This window comes from Malurus melanocephalus, unplaced genomic scaffold, assembly GCF_030028575.1.
Source record: "Malurus melanocephalus ecotype Western Australia unplaced genomic scaffold, MMel_1.1 scaffold_145, whole genome shotgun sequence".
In the NCBI taxonomy this organism is placed as follows: domain Eukaryota; kingdom Metazoa; phylum Chordata; class Aves; order Passeriformes; family Maluridae; genus Malurus; species Malurus melanocephalus.
This window is the reverse complement of record NW_026623377.1, coordinates 150,664-170,001: the sequence shown is the minus strand read 5'-3', so window position 1 is coordinate 170,001 and position 19,338 is coordinate 150,664. Positions and strand designations below refer to the sequence as shown.

At 39.6% G+C, this 19,338-nt stretch overlaps 1 protein-coding gene across 2 annotated transcripts in view; it reads right to left on the bottom strand.

The window, feature by feature from the left end:
* The window catches only part of GLI3 (GLI family zinc finger 3), a 202,867-nt gene that overhangs the window by 174,760 nt on the left and 8,769 nt on the right, over window positions 1-19,338 (bottom strand). For both annotated transcript variants that reach the window (XM_057371346.1, XM_057371347.1), the window contains exon 2: window positions 13,373-13,535. In XM_057371346.1, coding sequence (XP_057227329.1) covers window positions 13,373-13,496 — 124 coding nt within the window. In that variant the 5' untranslated portion in view covers window positions 13,497-13,535. The remainder of the gene's footprint in view (window positions 1-13,372; window positions 13,536-19,338) is intronic.

Sequence of the window (19,338 nt, the reverse complement as noted above, 5' to 3'; positions counted from 1 at the left end):
TGGAAGTCAGTATCAGCTGACTTCATGACAGAGGTCAAGTCTATATCTTATCAAATCTCTGAAACCTGGAGTAGCTCAAACTACAAGGAGTGATTCTATTACAACTGCATGGGAACTAAGACATCATTATTTTTTTCCTTCTTTCTGATCATACAAAAGAGCCTTCAAACAGAACATTTGTAAAAGAAAGCATATTTCCAGGGTGAGGTCCTGAGATAACTTCTCATGAAGCTATCTCAAGTTTCAGAGATGAGATAATTCAGTGATCAAGGGTGTAAGGAGACCAGACATCTTACTGAAGGAAACCAACTGAAAGACAGTGGTTTGAGTAAGGACTGGAAAGAGACAACTAAGACTTAATATTTAAAGCCTGGACTAGTTAAAGTTGCTAAAAGTCCCTTCAGTATTTCAGTGAGTTGTGGACTTTACCCTTAAATGAAATAAAGCTCAATCTTACCACTAAAGAACAATATCAAATTTTAATCATAAACACATCTTAGGGTCACCGTTTACAGGGTTAATTTTGTCTCATCCCCATGTCTTACTGTGGATCCTGCAAGTCACACTCCCTGGTTTGAGCCCAGAGAGGGATGCATTTCCCTGACCCGCAGGGTGCAGGCAGCTAAGAGCAGCCCCATGAGCCCTGAGGGGTAAGGAAAGCACAGGCTCCTCCCCAGGGACCTGTACTCCCTGTAACTCACAGAAGCTTGAACTACTAGCAAGTTAAGCAAAACACCTGAGGTGGGGAGAGAATACCAAACCTCCCTCTGACCTCCAGATGATACAGTCCCCAGCCTTAGAGACATCCTGGCTGTGAGAAGCTGAGGATTCCCAGGCACCTCCGATGGGAAAATCTGTAGAGTCGAGAGAGAAACACAACATGCAGTGCAGCCGTCTCCTGAGTGAGCCCACGCTGCAACACTATGCCGTGCTCCTAGCACTGAAACCAGCCCAGGCTTAAGGGCTCATCACAGATGCTGAGCACCCCAGGGAGCCTTCAACAACTGGCAGGGTCTAGCCTCCACCCTCCTCCTCCCCAGCAGAAATACMAGTTCAAAAATAAAAGCAGGAAGACAGTTTATGAGGAACATTTTATCTGAGTTAAAGTTGGAATGGGCTGTAAACTCCCACGGGACATCTAGGTTTACACACTTCAGATGAAACTGTAAATTGAATATTAAACACACATTTTTATCAAATCATATTTCTCCCAGAGAAGGCTGAGGACTGCCTGTTTATTTTTTTAAATCTGATTCACTATGTTTACAAGTGGTAGGAAAGCTGGTTATATCAACCACTCCATCTTTTTAGCTCTATTCCAATGACTTTGATTTTGTTCTTCTAACACTGCTAAGAAAACTATAATGCAAAAAAAAAAAAAAGAAATAAAATCTATAATCTGTGAAAAAGCACTCTGAAATCCATCAACCAACTTGTATCCATAATTGCTTCCCTGGCTTATCAAAAAAAAGGCTCATTTGCATTATCTGTTATCTTTAGATACCCATCCTGGTCTATAAACAGAGTTATCAATCCCGTTCAGAGGCCAGTCCACAAATTGAAGTTTTCTATAGAGGGAATTAGCTACAAACAAGCCCGAGGCAATTTTCTTTCACAGCCAATGGTAAACCATAGGAAGTAACTTCAATAGTGATTTACAGTTCTTCTCTGGTTTCCATCCAACTTTTCCTTCTTGTGCTTCTGTTCCATCCAAAAAGGAATTTTTCAGATGTTCTAATTTCCCATTCAAGATGCAATCAATCCCAAGTCTAGGTGTGTCTAATCCAATTTTTACGGTATGTTCATGGGCCAGCACCAGAGAAAAAGAACTCTCTTTTTATTTTCTTTCAGTTGCCTCTACTGCAATCACAAGACTTGTCATCTCCTGGTGTGAAATGCACAACAGCAAAAGAGAGAGTGAAGGAGATTTGTGTGTGTGTGTGTGTGTGTGTGTGTGAGAGAGAGAGAGAGAGAGAGAGAGAACGCCAGCCTACTAAAAAGAAAGGGGAAAAGAGATACACAAAAATAGCACTGACATTTTTTAATAACCTTACATACTGAAAACTTGCCTTTAACAGAATAATTAATAACTCCAGCTTCTTAAAGTCTCTGTGGGGTTTTTAAGCTCATCATTCAAATCACAATATACAGTTAGAAGCAGGATATTTAGGAATGGACTGCAGCTTTGCACTACCCATCCTCCTCATCTGTACCACAATGAAGTCAGATGCAAGTCCTGTACTGCTTGCTCAGGCACACCRCTCCTCTGTAGACGAGTAAACCCCATTGTCCGATCTCCCACACCACTGTGAGTCAGAGGACTGCTACTCTTTTACAAATGAAAGATGTTTTCTCTTAGCAGCTTAACATACATTTTGGCTAGCTCCAACTTTCTGAAAAAAAAACCTGAAGGTTTAAAATATTTATTTTTCAATCTCTAATTAAAAAATATCTCTAAGCCACTGACACGCACAGTAGATCTCAACGTGAACCCCAGGCACGGAAAAGAAATAACAAGCAGAGGCATGATTCCTCTCAGGGAAAACTGCAGCAAATGATGGTAAAGCAGCCAAAAACCCAATGTGAGACAGACCTATATGAATTTAAATCCGTGAGAGAAGCTGCAGAAGAACAGAGAAGAATTACACCCAGGAGTTTTAGCAATTAATAAACAGTCCCTGTGTTACCACAGACCAATAAAAAGTGTTTCCTTTCACATTAAAGGGAAATATTTTATATCTCAGACCATGGAACCTGTACAATTTCCTCTTCCTCGTCTCTACAGACACATTTACCTGTGGGACATATTTCTATGTGTGTATATAGATGCATATATATGTGCAGGGGTTATTCTTTCCTGACCGAAAGCTACCCTAATGGACAGACACTAATGGATTTGAAGCAATAAGGTAAAGGCTGACATGCAAAATGCTCCAGAACTTCTGTTCCTAATCAATCACCAGAGATCAGTGACATCATTCAAGCCTTTGATCAGGGCTCCCCTTTCAAGCCTAAAAAGGGGGATAGATTGACCCACACCAGTGGAGGGACTGAAGAAAACACCTAGGATACAATTCACAGTGAAATATGAGAAGCCACTGGCATCTCTCTTCAGAAAAACTATCCCTTCCCACCTTCCTCAAGGAATACAGCATACATTCCAAAGCAACGAAGTACAAACAACAAATATATCTCTTTCCCCAATAATTAGAAAACAGCCAGGGAAACAACATATCACAAAATCCTTTCCAAATTTATTTTTGAAGCCTGCACATACATTTCATCCTGAGTAGGCAGTTTATTACATTTGCTTGCATTTAAAAATCTCCTCAACTCCATTAATTAAACAAAAACGAAAACAGAAAAAGAAAAAGAGGAAAGAGGAAAAAAAGAAAAATACAACCTTATTTTTCCAGAATGTCTGAGGAGCTTTAAGAACTTAAGGCTGACATCCACTTTTAGAGAAGAAAAAGTTTTGAGGAGAACCAGCAGCATGGAAAGCATTCAATAAATTTAGCACCAGCCTTTGTCCACATCAGGGTATTCAGACAGTTTGGATCACTAATCCCACTTCAGCTAAAATTGAGCTCCCTTGTTTCTCCTTTCATCTGAGTTACCATGGCACTTACTAGGACTTAAGTGTTATTTACTTAGCGCAGTTTGTTAAAAGCAACAAAAAAGAAAAAAAAAAAAAAGTCTTAACACAAGCATCAGATTTGTTTTACTTTCAATAACCTCAAAATGCAGTCAAAATTTTACCATCTCGGAGATTTCTTCCATGCAAAAAATCTTCAAGAAAAGCAAATAGACCTGAAAACACTCACTTCATTGTTTTGGCTTAGTTTTTCTCCATCTGTACTTTTAAAAATCTAATTGAGCTTCCTGAACTGCAGAAAAAATGTAGTTTATTATCTCCCTCATCAGGTGATCAATGATTTCATTAATAAGACAGATAACAAAACTGTCATATCATCGACACAGTTATGAAAGATGATCCTGGCTTCTTGCTGCATTTTCCAAGGTCTGGGATTCTCTATGGCAGCTCTGAGTTCATTCAATATTTTCCACAGACAGAGAAAAGTGAAAATCCATTTTGAAACCAATTTCAATTAGGATCCAGAAGCTGTTATCACAGGTGTCGCAGAATGGGCCCGTAAGTGGAAATGTCGCCTATCCATTCTGAAATGAAACCTTATCAGGGGCTACGAAGATGGCTGAGGACAGCCTATCTGTAAATTACTTTTCGTCCTGTGTTAACTCAACCCTAGTTCTGTCATATGGAATTCTTTCCAGCCCCTCGTAATAATCTAATGACTAACTAGGCGCTGTACCAAAACAGCTTTTATTCTGTTCGGGCTTCCCCCACCAAACGAACGAACGGGGCTGCAAATGCAAATAACCGGAGGCGGCCAGGCGAGCCGGCGTATTTAGTAATATCATTTAAAGCTCTCATAGTTTATTACAGGGAAGTAACGGGCTTGYATTCTGAAGCCTGTCTCCACCCATTGCATTCCTGGTGATTTTTCAATTGCAAACTCCAAGGCCCAGTTATTTCATTAATTCAGCACCCAAGTAGTAAGGCTTTTCTCTCACATCTTTCAGTCTCCTTTTAGCAAATTATCCCATGACGGAGGATTTATTCAGTCAAAGACCTCGGACTTTGAGAGGCAACAAAAGAATCAAGAGACTTTCTGGTCCACCTGCCTGGCGAATGATGAGGCAGGGTAAAGCCTCCCCTAGAGAAACCAATCAAACCATTGTGTGGCACAGTCAGACCTTTTCAACTGTCAAGCCAGGAGAGCAGGAAAAGAGATGAAAGAACTCAGGATGAAGCTACCATTTACAGAACCATGTGGGAATGGTCTCCGAAGATTTAATAATTGGGATGGAACTCAACTTTCTGAAAACTAAAAGAAAAGAGGGGGAAAAAAAAAGAGGAAAGAAAAGAGAGAGAAGAAAAAGGAGAGAAAGAAGGAGAGAAAAGTGAGCGACCAGGAGGAGGGGAAAACACTGCTGGTCAGGCCCAGAAGGAACTTTTCCACACAGAAAATCCTCTGTTGTTATGTATGAACCCCTACACTGGAAAAGATGAGAAAAGCAAGCACACAACAGGGGCAGAGAGAGAGCACATGGTCTACAATACTAACTTCAGTTTCAGCAATTTATTATCCCATCTTAGGAAAAACTGCATCAGTATAAACCTGTTTTATTAAACATAACAAAAAAAAATCCCCTTAGTATGGGACATCTGTGTGCATTTTCAAGCTATTGCATGCGTGGGACTTAAGTTTCCACTTGGCTGCATGTGGAACATGCATGAAAAGTCGTACTAAATGAATGGAAAACAGCATATTTTAAGTGGCTGGCATGTACAAAGAATGCGCCCCTGTATAGCAAGACTCCAGCTGACTGCAGACACAAGATGAGAACCTGCTTTTTGAAAATCTGACACTTAATGCTTTATAAGCCGAATTTTAAAATCATCTGCACAAAACCCAGTATTTCCTGTGCACTTCTCTTTTTCAAAGAGCCTCTACACACTTATAGTATGCATTCACCAGTAGGTCTAGATCACATTTACAAGGAAATATTTTTTCCGAATTGCCAGCTTATGAACAAAAATAGAATCTGCAAATTAAATTGTGACCATTTGCAGCTTACATCAAAGGCAAAGACTTTTAATGGGAAATAATAACACAGCACTAAAAATCCATCTCATTCCCTTTTAGCTGGGATGGCAAAAGAATGCACTCCCTCCCCTTCCACTCTCACCCCAAAATAATGAGATATAGCTTGGAAAGAATACAGACAATGTAGTTTTAATGTGGCACCTTCTTTATATAATCAGACTATGCCCTTAGCTCACTTCTCCCACTTATAGGCATATGCATTTAGTAATAATTTCTATTTAAGCAGAAGCTGAAGTTTTGATTCCTCTGCAAAAGAAGACAAAAAAGAAAGGGGGAGCATGTAAATAGAAACATACAGCGCAGGGATATAATCAAATGCAACACTGATGCCTGACTATTTCCTTTTAACTGAAGACAGATACGAAATAGAAAACATYGAGAAAATATGAATGCCATTTGAAAACCTGTTAAGTAATTTAATTACTTCTACTGCCTTAATAGTTCAGATTGTAAAGCCAAGTACTGTGCCTGCCGGAGGGGTTGCCTAGCTCTAAGTCAATTAAAAGGATTTTTTAAAATTCTTTTTTATTTACTTTRAGAAGTTGATCTGCTCTGCATAGCTCCTTCACTTGCAGATTCTCTTTTTTGGGACCCARGATCCAGGAAGTTTTCTACCTTGATTTTCTAAGTGCCCTTCCAATCCTCCTAAGCAGCCTGGCATTCATTTGTTTGTTGACACCCATTTCCAGYAGCTAGGAGGAAGATGCCACCCCTTGGGGCAGCAGTGGTCCTGCCATGCAGCCTCCCCACTTCCGTGGCATGGGCTGGCACAGCAGTGCAAGCTCATTAGGAGACCCTTTCTCTTTTAGGATATCTTCCCATGAGACCAGCACTTGATGGCAGAGTGAGCCCTTTTCTGGAAGGCTAACAATATCATCGAAGGTTCAGCTGCCAGCAGCCTTTTTCCTTCTAAAAATCAAACCTCTTGGTCGCTTCCTCCTCACCAGCACTATGGACTGTATTTTTTGAGTTCTAAATGACACTAGACTCCTGCAAAGCACAAGACAGAGAGCATGGCACCGGCACCATACTGCAGAGACACACTTTAAACCTTTTTATTATTAACACTTCTATGTCAAAACCCAGGTACAATTTTAATATGGTTCCTTGGGTGGTTTAGGGTTGACACTTTCTTTTGTTTTTCAGAAACATAAAAATCTTCCTAGTGTATAATTTCCTAAATTTCACCTCCACCTCATCCAAGTAGCAAGCTTCTGCTGCTAACTAATGTTTTCTCCTGATTCCACCTCGTGTTATCCAGCAGGATGTTAAGTCATTACTTACTGATTACAGTGATTGCAGGGATAAGCCACTCAATCATCTCTTTCTGGAACTTGCAAAGGGATACAGGAGGATTGACATTTAATATCCCTTATGCTATTAMCCACTGCAGGGAGGGGAGAGAAGGGGGGGAAAGACGAGGGAAATCTCGGCAGAATTAATGAAGCAATACTGTATTGCACTTGCAGATCAGTGGATTTAGAGTGGGGTAAGGGTAGGGCTGGCTCACTGAGGAAAAACACTAGAAAATAGTATCARGCAGAATGAATTATTACAGTCTACAATGAGCCATAACCTGATGACTGAAATTTTATTAGTAAGCATAAAGGACCACGGGTGCATTACTCCAAAAGAACATGTATTTAATCAGCTACTCACATCAGATTACAATACACCAAAACGTGCAGTCCCCACTAAATTACAGCCTCCAATACTTTCACTTCCAATACTTCCAAGCATCAGGGGAGCCTATTCTCCTCTAGGGAAAGTACCTTCTTCTAAGTTTATCCTCTTACAACCTGGCTGCAAATATTAGAACAAAAAGTTAGAAAAAATCTTCCAAGTTCAGGTCTTTGCCCTTACTTTTCTGGGCTAGCACATGTGGCCACTCTACCCTTAACTTTCATGCTGCTCTATACCACTTGTAAATAGTGATTATGTGCAGTATTTGTCTTGCTAAAAATCAAAATTGTCAGAAAAACACGAACACTGAAATCATCATTTCCAGTAACTAACACTACAGGATATTGTCTCCTCCTTGACCTGAAAATGAAAAGTGAAGAGGGCCCCCACATCCCCTTTGATTTCAGGGGAAGAGGGTGGCATCTCCTGATCACTTTGTAGGATCAGGACTCATTTAATCAATTCAGGACTCAATTTACAAGTCACTAAAATAGTACAGGCAATGTTTCTTGATACCTAACAACCTCTTTTGAACCCTGACCTCTCAAAGGGACCCTGAGCACATCAGCCCCACGAGGGGGCCAAGAATGGGTATTATGATTAACACCTATTTTATGGTGAGGCTTGAAAGCAAGCAGCAGGACAAACAAGTAACTGAATGTTTAAACAGGAAATGTGACTCTTATGGTGCTGCGGACTGCTGAATACTTCCTTCAATCAACCCTGAAAGAGCTAGTACGAAGAAGGAAAAAGAAAAAGACCTAGATGAAGCTGGCTCTTCTTCTAAAAGAATCAAAGTGGGTACATGAACTTCCTTTCATTTATTCATCTATCAAGCTTGGTTTTAAATTACATCACCATTAAGATAATAATTTCTGCTTTCTATCACTTTAAAGTTGATATGTGCTCAATAACTATCTGATTCTGATAAAGGTAGTCAAGTCCACAACCTACATACGTTTATAATTAGCTTTTATTTAAGGCAGAGTAATAGGTTAATAAGAAATATCAGATTACACTGAACAAGCTCATGGGTCAAAAACTAGACAAAACATATCAAACTGAAAATAAGTGCTTGCCTGTCAGACACTGAAGGAATTCCTACACAATAACTGCATTGTTTTAATGCAACATTAAGAACACCAGTTTTGAGCCAAAATGTCCAAAAGAGGGAAGAATTTGAGTCACCAACAAAATTCACAAGCTAAACAGTAAATAAACCAGTTTTGAATAAAGCATCRCAATTTCCTAATGTTCTCCAAGCAGCGCTGTGAAGTGCAGCTTTGCCTCGTATGAGTATCAGTTCAGTCCTTACAGAAATTCCCTCTACTTTTTTGCAAATAAGGCAAAAAAAAATTATATTTATGGTACAGATTAAGTGAAAAAAACAAATGGCATTGAGCCAAGGGCTGTGTTAAATTAGTATGGGTTTTTTTGGTCAAAGTCTGTTAGGAAGTACCCTGAAAACAAATCCAATTCACCTACAGAACACAGAGGCAAAGCAACCAGCCTGGTAAAGCAATACAGACACTGCCTAATTGTAACATGCAAATACCCACATTACTAGGGCAAACAGAGCCAGTCCTGGGGCTAAAGCAAGGCATTTGCTTAAGTTCACCGGACTGAAGTTCCCGACTTTACTGCAGTGCTCGGGAAGGCTGGCGACTCCCGGCGCCGGAGTGCGAGAGGGCACTRCACCACTGCAGGCAGCACAGCTGCACAGGCAGGGCGCGGCAGCAGCTTTGTGCTCCAGCACTGCAGCACTCGGCCTGACATATGGACTCAGAGTGCTGCTGGTCTCAGACAGCTCATCCGTCAAGCTTCGAGGCACAGGGGCCAAGGAGCAGCRTGGAGGAGCAGTCCAGGACAAGCCTTCACACAGGCATTCATCACAATTCAGCAAGGCAAGTCACTGTGTGTGCTCCTGCAACATTTCCAGCATCCACCTGATTTCTTTCTAATCCTGAAATTACTTGAAATTACAGGAGGTACTGTATTATCCAGCAAGGCAGGTTTTGTGACCTGCAACACCAGCCGAAGGCTCTCCAATGGGAGCACAGAAACAATCTTAATGAGTTTATCAATGGTTTACCACTGGTAAGAAGACATTTCTTTACCACTGGTAAGAAAGCCATTCTTCGCACAACTTGGTAGAAATCTGTGTGCTTGCAGCAACCTTCAGAACTACTTAAATCCATGCTCTGACATGGTAAGGAATAGTCTTAGTGCTTTGTTTCCAGAAAAGTGGCACCAATGTGCATGTGACAGCACAACCCCGTGTTTGTGAGGTGGTCCAGGCACTGGCCTCTACTCCAGTATAATATGAGTGGCACAGTCATGACATAAATGCTATTTATTTGTTGTTGCTATTACCTTGCCAAAGCAGATCAGTCTGAGGTTATCAAGTCCCACCATACACAAAACTAAGCTTACTTTACATCCTAAAATAAAMTTTTTATTCATACAGCCTTTTGTGAATTAACATCTCCATTAGCAGCCTTCTTAAGTAGTTTTTGTGCCCCTGGATATTGGCCTAGCAGTAAATATAGCAGTCAGACAAAGGATGAAAAGGAACAATTTGCAATGGAATGTATCCTAGTAAACTGCATGCAGTTTGGTTGAGGCGCACAAAATGAAACACGAAAAAAAAATCAAAAGCTTGCAAAAAGGAATCCAAAACAAAGCAAGAGTGGTCCCACTGGGAATTAAAGTGCACCAAAGATTTTTCTTAGTTAATACAAATTACTAATTTTTTTCAAATTTTTTGATCACATGTATTTTAAAAGAAGTTTTCATTTTCTCCAGTACATGTTTCACCCCAGAACATATTTTAATGGCTTTGTTATAAATCCCAAAATGTGGGGTTTATAATGGAAATGCTGGCAGGTCCATATCTAACACACTGCACATATCTCAGCAATACAGTCAAGAGTTTATTGTCAGGTGAGTGCAGCAGAAATCTCTACAATATTAAGTAAAGACAGAAACTCAGCAGAAGTGGCTCATATGTAAACTGTGGCCCATGCCTGCTCACTGTTTGTGACACAATGCAGCTGGTACCCTCCAAAGGACACCCTTAGTCTGAGCCTCAGAACTTGCACTGTGTTGTTCAGATTAACATGTGAGTTCTCCTTCCAGGTCACCTTTCCCACTTTCTTTCCCTTGCATCTAGGTTTACACCAAACTCTTCAATGTACAGTCTGCAAACCATATGATTTAAAAGTTTTCCACACTCAACAGCCATCTTAACATAGATCCTGCTTCTGGGTGTGTCACTCATTTCTGGGAGCTGTTGAAATAATGGCATTTTCTTTGTTTCTCCACAACTGTAAGCTTTGCTTAAAAGCCATAACCAGCAGCTTTCCATCTATTTATGATCCAMGTTTTGACTCCAGAAGACAGCAGAGCTATCTGCTGAGAAAATACTAACTTGTCCATCACACCTTAGAGGCAGGTGTCACTTAAGTATGTTACCCTGCAAATATTGTTAACTCATGAGTTGTCCAGAAGGACAGAAGCACTGATATTAGACGTGATTTTGGGGTGACATATTGGTATGATAGGCAGATGTTGCTCTGCAATGACATCAGTCTTCTGAAACTAGCAGGGATCATTCTGTCCTTTTGTTATTTTTAAGGGTACCTTACCTTGTTTAACATAGCATTCAAATGCAAATCACGACATTTAACACTACCACAGCCCTTTGCAAAAAAAAAAAGAGGCACTGATTTGACAAAARCTGTGTGTTTTGTAGGAGTGGTGTCTTATAGCAACTGATGATGTTTCTTTAGTAATATTCATTCCAGCATTAAAGAACAAAAGATGCAAATTCGATGCAAGCTCCAGCTTTCATGCAAATTGCCCCTGTAACCAAAATCATTATCATGACAATCATCTGCACGGAGTAAAACTTTCAAAACACTGCAACAGTAAAACCTACATTTAAGTTCCTAATTTTAGTACTAGTATTTCTTTTGGTACATGCTTTATGAAGTCTCTAGACTAGGAGGAAATTTTTCATATCAAAGAAGGAATCAAGCTTTTCATCTCTTTGAAGCCCAACTCTGCACCTTGTTTGCTCTGTTATGCATGAACGTAGATTAGAAACCCAAACCTTGGAGATCCTTATGACTTCCTTAAATACAGAGACTAACAAGGCCACCACCCACTGAAAACAAAGTTAACTGTCATTGTCTTAAGAAAGCCGAAACCTTRGGCCCCAGGAAGTGTACTACATCAGCATCTCCTTCCACTAGTAGGAGATAATTCCAGCAACAAAACTGAGTAGTCATTCATTAGACTTTCAGTCTTTCCAGCTTTTGGGAGTTTGATGCCCCTGCCGTGCATTAATACTCCACATAGGTGAAGCATGTAGTTAAGTACTAATACTACCATTAAAGAAAGAAAAATACTTTAACACAGGGTAGATCAGTGTCAGAATTAGGCAAAAACATCTTGAAGGTTTTTATTTTAGCCCTCTAAATCTAAATGTTCACCAATAACATTCAAGCTAGCCCAAGCAAAGATTAATGCTAATACTGAGTTTGAGTACAAACCCCTGACACATCAAAAAATATGCATATGTGTTTAACGGTGCATCTGTTTGAAAAGTTGGGCCAATGTGGAAAATCCTATTATCGATTTAAAAAAAATACAATAGGGACCTCTTCAGCTAAYGTGAACCACTGTAATTCTATTGACAGCAACAGATCTGTGCTGACTTACACCAGCTGAGGATCTAATTTCATATGCCTTAGAAAACTGATGCAACTTTTTCCATAGCTGCTCAAGAGTTTTTAAACTCTCGTGGGGATCAATTCCATCTAGTAAGTCAGCAGGTGTTGAGTTTGCTTTGAATCTCAAGTCCAGTCACACAGAAGGATACTGGGCAGGTGCCATCTAATTTTTACTGACCCACAGAGATTCCCCTTTAGTATGGCTGTAGAATTAATGTATTTTCTGCTGGAGTGTAGTGGGAGATACCTGTTTCTCTGAGAAAGCAGAATCCTTTATTCAAGACATCACAGTGAGAACCTGACCTGGACCACAAGCCCAGATGAATGAGCATGATGGAAGTAGAAAGTGTGAACAGAAAATGTTTTTTCCAGAAATACACCAGGACTACAAAAYATACAGAAAAGCATCTTCTAGTTTTAGTCATTACTAGACTGATTTGTAAAAAATAACAGGTAATCTGCAACTATCCAAACTCCACAGGTCTAAACTCTCTCCACACCATTTCCAGCAATTTACTTTCCTAGTGCAACAAGGGTTTTGCATTAGTAGGAACCAATATGCTCAGTCCTCTTACATCAAACAATGGAAAAAGGTCTCGGGTTGGGATTAGTTCACACTCTTTAGAGAGGCAGGGAATATGTAAAATTGTCAACTGAGATAATCTCTGGGGAGAATTAAGCAAACTATCCAGCTTTGGAAATCTACAGGCTGTACATTCACAACTTTGAAATGAATCCACCAGAGGATACACACTTAGCTTGATGTTTTGTTCCTGGCCATTAAGGAATTTCGAGAAGGTGGGACAGCCCTTTGTGAGAAAGAAATTTATTTGTAAAAAAAAAAAGAGAAAAAAAACCCTTTGCCATTAATTTTGACAGACCTACTTCTGCCTCTATAGTAATAACTAATTACCTAACTAGTGTAAGAGATTTCAATGGCCAAATGCAAAGCACTTRCAAGCCTTGCCAGACTAATCAAGGCAATTTCCAAAATGCCAAAACCAGGAACTTCCTATAATAAATAACTTAGCACATTTACATCTTAAATKAGAACATCTGGAAGAAAGAGACTATGCCTGACGCCAAAACAGGCCTTATTGTATCCTAYCACTTTCCACCACCACCACCCCTCCTCCGTTCGTTTTCTTTAGCCTTTCCATAGAACAAACACTGATCCAGGTGCAAATGCTCAATTCACAAGGAATGCAGTGAACATAAAATTACTGTAGGTTTGGCTGCTAGTAAATCCCTGCTGTTACTCACCATTGGAAGTTGTGCTGGAGGCAACAGCTTTTTCACTGACATCTGTTCGACTGGAGCATTTCACGATGGAATTCTCCACTTTTTTCTTCTCAGTCGTGGTAGAGCTATGGGACTGCGCCTCCATGATGACTTCTCATTACTTCAGCTCTCCTTGCACTAATATCTGAACGAAAAAAGAGAGTCATAAACTTTAAAGACTGTTTGAAAGCTTAGTCCAAAACTTCTCACCCCTCTCACCTGAAGAAGAGCCTGGAGCACAACTGAATTAGCAGTTCACAGTTCTGTATGCTCATCAAATCATGTTTGCATGCATGAATTCCTGAGGAATTTAAAGAAACACTAACACCAAAAATATGTTTCCCTTTAAACAGAATCAGCATCACAAACCACTGTGCTGTTTGATGGGTAGGTCCATTTTTTTCAGTTCTGTAGGGTTTTAATGGATCCAGAGAAAAAAAAGGCCAGTACTTTTTTCTTATGTCCAGAGCACTTTGGAACAAGGCAAAAAAAAAATCAAGACAGACCTTTATGTTGACTCTAGAAGCCAAATATTTAAATTTCAACATTCATGGTGTTGGAATATATTACAGCAGGAATTATCCTGTCTATCTCTACACCTTGCTACTCATGTAAACATCTCTCACTTTGTTTGTTCAGAAATCTAACTCAAACAAAAGTGCATTGGCGAAACACCCCGAAAACCACAGGGAAAGACAAATATTATTGCTGGTGGCAGATAGTGAGATCACCTTCTTTTGCATGAAAATGCTGGAAATAGAAAGCTCTTTAGAGGTGTGTGTATCTGGTTATTTTGCCTCTCCTGGCTGTTCTCAGTGTCATCTCAAATAATAGATTCATTTTATACCCCACAAATAATTTTTCCTTAATCTCAGATATTTTGCATTCCTGTTGGAAACCCAAGAAACTTCTGAAAGGGTATTCCTGCTTGTGCAGCAGTGCAGGCACACTAGGCCCCAAGACTGCAGGGATTTTAGGCTGTGAAGGACACAGAATTTTCCAAGCACCAGTCTGCAGCTCAACTTGATGCACACCTATCTGTCCAAGTGAGCTTTACACAAATCATCAATATTCAGCACAAACCATGCTTAGAATCAAGTACCTCAGTACTTTGGTAGTTTGAACATGAATCTATGCAACGGCAACAAACAAAAGGTGTTCTGCTCTGAGCATTAGTGAAATGAGTCTAAAATGGAAGAAAGTCACACACTTCTAGGACACCATTTAAACAAAAATTTTAAAAGGCTTCAAAAATCCATCAAGTAATTTATAATGAAGTGTAATTGTATTAGTAACCCGTTTCCCCAATACTGACTGTCCAAAAATAAAGAAACAACAACAAACCAAAAAAAGGGTACAAAGCCAATTCATCACACACACAGCTATCTAGTAAACTTTCCCCTTCCCACCTTCCTAGTAGAAGTTCTTTTTAATAGTACAATAAAATACTCCAAAGCCTCATTGTTATACAGTAGGGATCAAAGCAGAGCCCAATCACTAAATGAATCATTATTTAACTAGGCAGCACAGCCAAGGAACTGGGCTAGATATCAGAAACTCTCTGCCACTGACCTATTGTCTAAGCTTTGGCAAGGCATTTTTCTTCTCCTGAGTTTCTTACTTGCTAAAAACAGGAAAASCTCTGCCTGCCATAACCTGGTATTTCTAAGATTACTCTCAAGATCTATCTGTGAAACTGTGATAAATATTATCGTGATCTGTGAAACAACTTCCTACCAGAACACTAAGGGGAATGTCAGGTGTCTTCAAGTTGGAGTAGGAGAGATCTAGCAATACTAAACATGTAACAGCCCTCATTTTTATCCACCAATGCACAAATCTTCTTGAGGAGAATTCTCACATGAGCTCTGTAAATAGCACCTTTCCAAACTTCCCATATACTTCTTCCCTCTTTCCCCTTGCATACCTTATGCAAGAGCATCCCCAGTTTAGTCAGTTTTTCTCGAATATCTTGCTTTTCAGTCCCTTGCATTAGTGTTGAGAGGGGAGGCTGGTACTCCTGCCAAGCTGTTCACCCCACACTGAGAGGAAGGTGTTTGTTTTCTCTATACAGCCCTGGCCACACAGACACCAAAATCTGCCTCTACCCAGCCTCCAGTCACTGCATGAGTGAATCCTTCAATGTACCCTCCTATCCTCTGACTAACAACCTCTGAGTTATTTAACATTCTCTCAATAACTTTCCATGGATCTCTGAAGGAATTAAAAAAAAAGTTATAGATCTTCAGTTGTGCTTATTTTACTTTGTTTTTTTTTGTTTTTTTTTTTCTAAGGGCCAAGACTGCTATTGAGGCAGCATCTTCATTAGCTTCAAAGAATATGACTTTGAAAAAGTGGGACAGGAAGCTCCAGAACTCGCCCCCTTATTGTTTGGTCCTTGGTTCACAAGTGTGTTTCTTTTGACCAARAGTCCCTATTCTACTAGAAAGGAGGAAGACAGATATTCTGCCTCCACAAGGCCAGTGAAGTGGCATGAAACATGTAGGTACAGGTCACAAAAATGATGACAGGTATTTAAAGTGGTTCCACTGCCTCCTGCCATACAGATGTCTATGCAGGTATGCAATCAGCCCTCACTTATCTCCACCTCCTCACTTATCTCTTTCTCCTTCCCCTCTCCATCAGGACAGGACAGGACCTCCATTGCAAACTGATCCTACCACTGTTCAGAAAAGAAATGAAGGTACTGTAAGGACTTGAGACAGCCTTAATCGCATAAAAAGCATCTGAAGTCATCCGCAATTCAAGAGCAATACGTGTCTGGTCAGACTGACACCATCCATTCTATTGGCTACTTTGTTTCTTTCCCCAACAGACTGCGAATGAGATTTTTCTGGTGCTTTGGGATCATCTTTCCTGGAAGACTAGCAGACATAATTCTATGTTCTTCACTCTCTATCACTTGTTTTACACTACCTGGTGTGAAAAACAATACAGAACAGAGGCCTAAAGCAGCACTTAAATTTTTGGACAGAAAATTGCAGAACTGGTCAAGAACTAATATAAACAACTGCTCCTTGGTACCTGCTCTGGTTCATGTCTACTTAGTTTACATTCAGAAGGCTGCTTTTATTCATGGAGTAGGGAACACCACTAGAGTAACCTTTCTTACTCGGCTCCACACCCTCCACACAATCCAATAGCCCCAGTACTGTAGTCCTTTCCTCCCGTGCCTTCCTTCTTCTGCTCCCAAYCCACTCATGTGGCTCACACACCTGCAAGAATTCCTGCAGATGCAGCTACCCTCCAGTGACATATCAATGGTGGTACACATGGTGGGGAATGCCAGAAGAGATGGAGGATTAATAGTTAGAGGAATGTGGTTTGCAATGTTTTGCCAAGCATGCCCCATAGGGAAGCAGTCATCAGTAAATCAATATGGTGCCACAAAAATCTTTATTTTCCTGAAGACTACCTTACGACCAAGTTGAAAACACAAGCCAGACACACCTCTTCTAGAATTATTCTCCTCAATTTTGGCTGATTTTTATTTTCTGTCAGATACTGTACTGAAATACAAAAATTGCATTTCACACACACACAAAAAAAAAAAAAAAAAAAAAAAAAAAAGTCCAGGATTATGTAAAGATTTTTTTTCCACTAGTTGTTAACCCCTATCAAAAAGCATTCTAAGAATCAGCCAGCCTGACAGTGTCTCCACATTAAAACACAATGTGGCTTCTATTAGGGTACACGTCTCTCTCAAGCATGTGGGTCAGTGACTTCCCTGTTTCTGCCTCCAGGCCTGAGACAATCTGGATCTATCCGCAGCAAGGAGTTCCATTTTCAAAAAAACCTGAAAGCTGGTTTCATCAGCTATCCAGCATCTCCATGTGCATATGAATGGCAAGAAAAGGCTATAACAGTATACAGGCAAAACCCTGAACTTCCATAGGTAAATAGAGGGATAAACATTCCTTCCTGAAAGCAAACATTCATGGCTTTTCTCCATTCAACCATGCTTGAACCTTTTGTAATTTCCCTAAAGCCTGAACCCACTGCAMAATTAATTCCAGATCCCCATTTTAAACCTAATCCCTTGCAAAACAGTAACCTGCCTGCAGGTGTGTCTCTTCTTTTTAAAACATAAATGTAAACCTTCCCCAATTGCATATTATGTTGGAGGAATTTTAGGAACAAGCCACTGGAATGAACTAGTTAAATGAGGAAAACTGTCTTTTAAAAGAAGTATCAACAAATGACAATATGTTGGAAACTTATTCTAAAAAAAATTGCTTCAAATAAYTTAATATTATGTATTTTCCAGTTCTTATGTATGTTGGTTATAAAACTGTGCCTTACAGTAGTAAAAATGATCATATTAATATACTGGGGAGAAAAAAAATGCACATCTTTTTGTTCATTTACTCACAGTGAAAACTAACCAAATCCAGTGGAGCAGCCCTGTGCTTGGAAGAGCAAGAAACTTTACCCTTTCTGAACATACATTTCAATTTTCCAAGAAATCTTTGCTCTGTGTCACTTCTCCTCTCTGAACTACTTTTCAAATAATTTTATTTATATTGCATACATTAGTTTTAAAGACCAGACCATGTAAATATTTATTGCTAGGAAAAGGCTCACTGACTTTGACAAGACTGCTTGCTTTGGTCAAAGTGCTGAAGTGTGAGCACTAAAAATTCTCAATTTGCATGTTAGACTGGTTTATGTTTCTTGCAAACTTAACCTTCTGCCCCTTTTTGGTTTAATTTTTTGAGGGATATCTTTTAATGTGTTGCATTAAAAAATAAAAAAAAAAAAAACCAAACACGTAAAACGTTTCCCTGCTTTACTTGATGCAGCTATAGTTGTATTCAATTCATTAACAAGTGGTTTGCATCCGCTGAGAAGAGCTGTCTGAAATAGCAGTGTCACAGCATTCATCATCATTACATCAGCAGTAGGGAAGTTCATACTGATTGCTATCAGCAGCCAGAGTGCCCCAATCAGCGTGCAAGCAAACATAGCATGTTTAATTTTTCAGAAATAACTCTGGGTAGTTAGGGTGTTCATAGGTACTACTTTGATCCACGCTACTGGAAGCAGTCTTTGGGGATACAATACATCTTGAACAGCACAACTGCATGAAAGTGAAAAACACAAGGGGAGGCATGAAGAACAATCAGGAAATTACAGTCTCTCTCAACCATAAAGAACCCTTTATCAATTTTATCAACACGGGTTACACCGTTCCTTGGGATTATTTAAGGATAAAAAAAATGCATCTTGTTCAGCTACACTCAAATGCAAAATTTACATGAGACAATCTAAAGCGATTATATGGGACCTATTTCACAGTGATTTATACAGGCTTGATTCAGGTACATTTAACTTCCAGAACCCACTTAGATTTCAGCAATGCTTTCTATCAAACCTGCTGGCAAAGCTGCACTGACAAAGTTACCCCTGACAGAATTTGATGAAAAATGTACGCACTCAGACATTTTAAGAAGTATCTCCCAGATGTAACATTAACCTCTTGGTATATCATTTTTCTAACAGCTATAGGAGCTAACCTGAATATTTTTTAAATAGTTTTATCCTGTCTCAATTCTTTGTAAGCTAAACCAAAATTCTACAACCCTCATTAACTACTCCAAGGTAAATTTTATTTGGGTTCTTCCCTGTTGAGACAACTACTCACAGTAAGATTAGGACCAATATAAACAGCACAAATAGTCTTATATCCACTATACATAAAACCACAACAAACAATAAGTTGGGAAGGGAAGCTGTCTTATACTTCACAATACCTATCTTCATTTGAATTATGTGCATGATCTTTAAATGTTCCAGTTGATATCTGCATACATCTAAACCTGTTATGAAATGAGAAAAGGAAGGAAGGAAGGAAGGAAGGAAGGAAGGAAGGAAGGAAGGAAGGAAGGAAGGAAGGAAGGAAGGAAGGAAGGAAGGAAGGAAGGAAG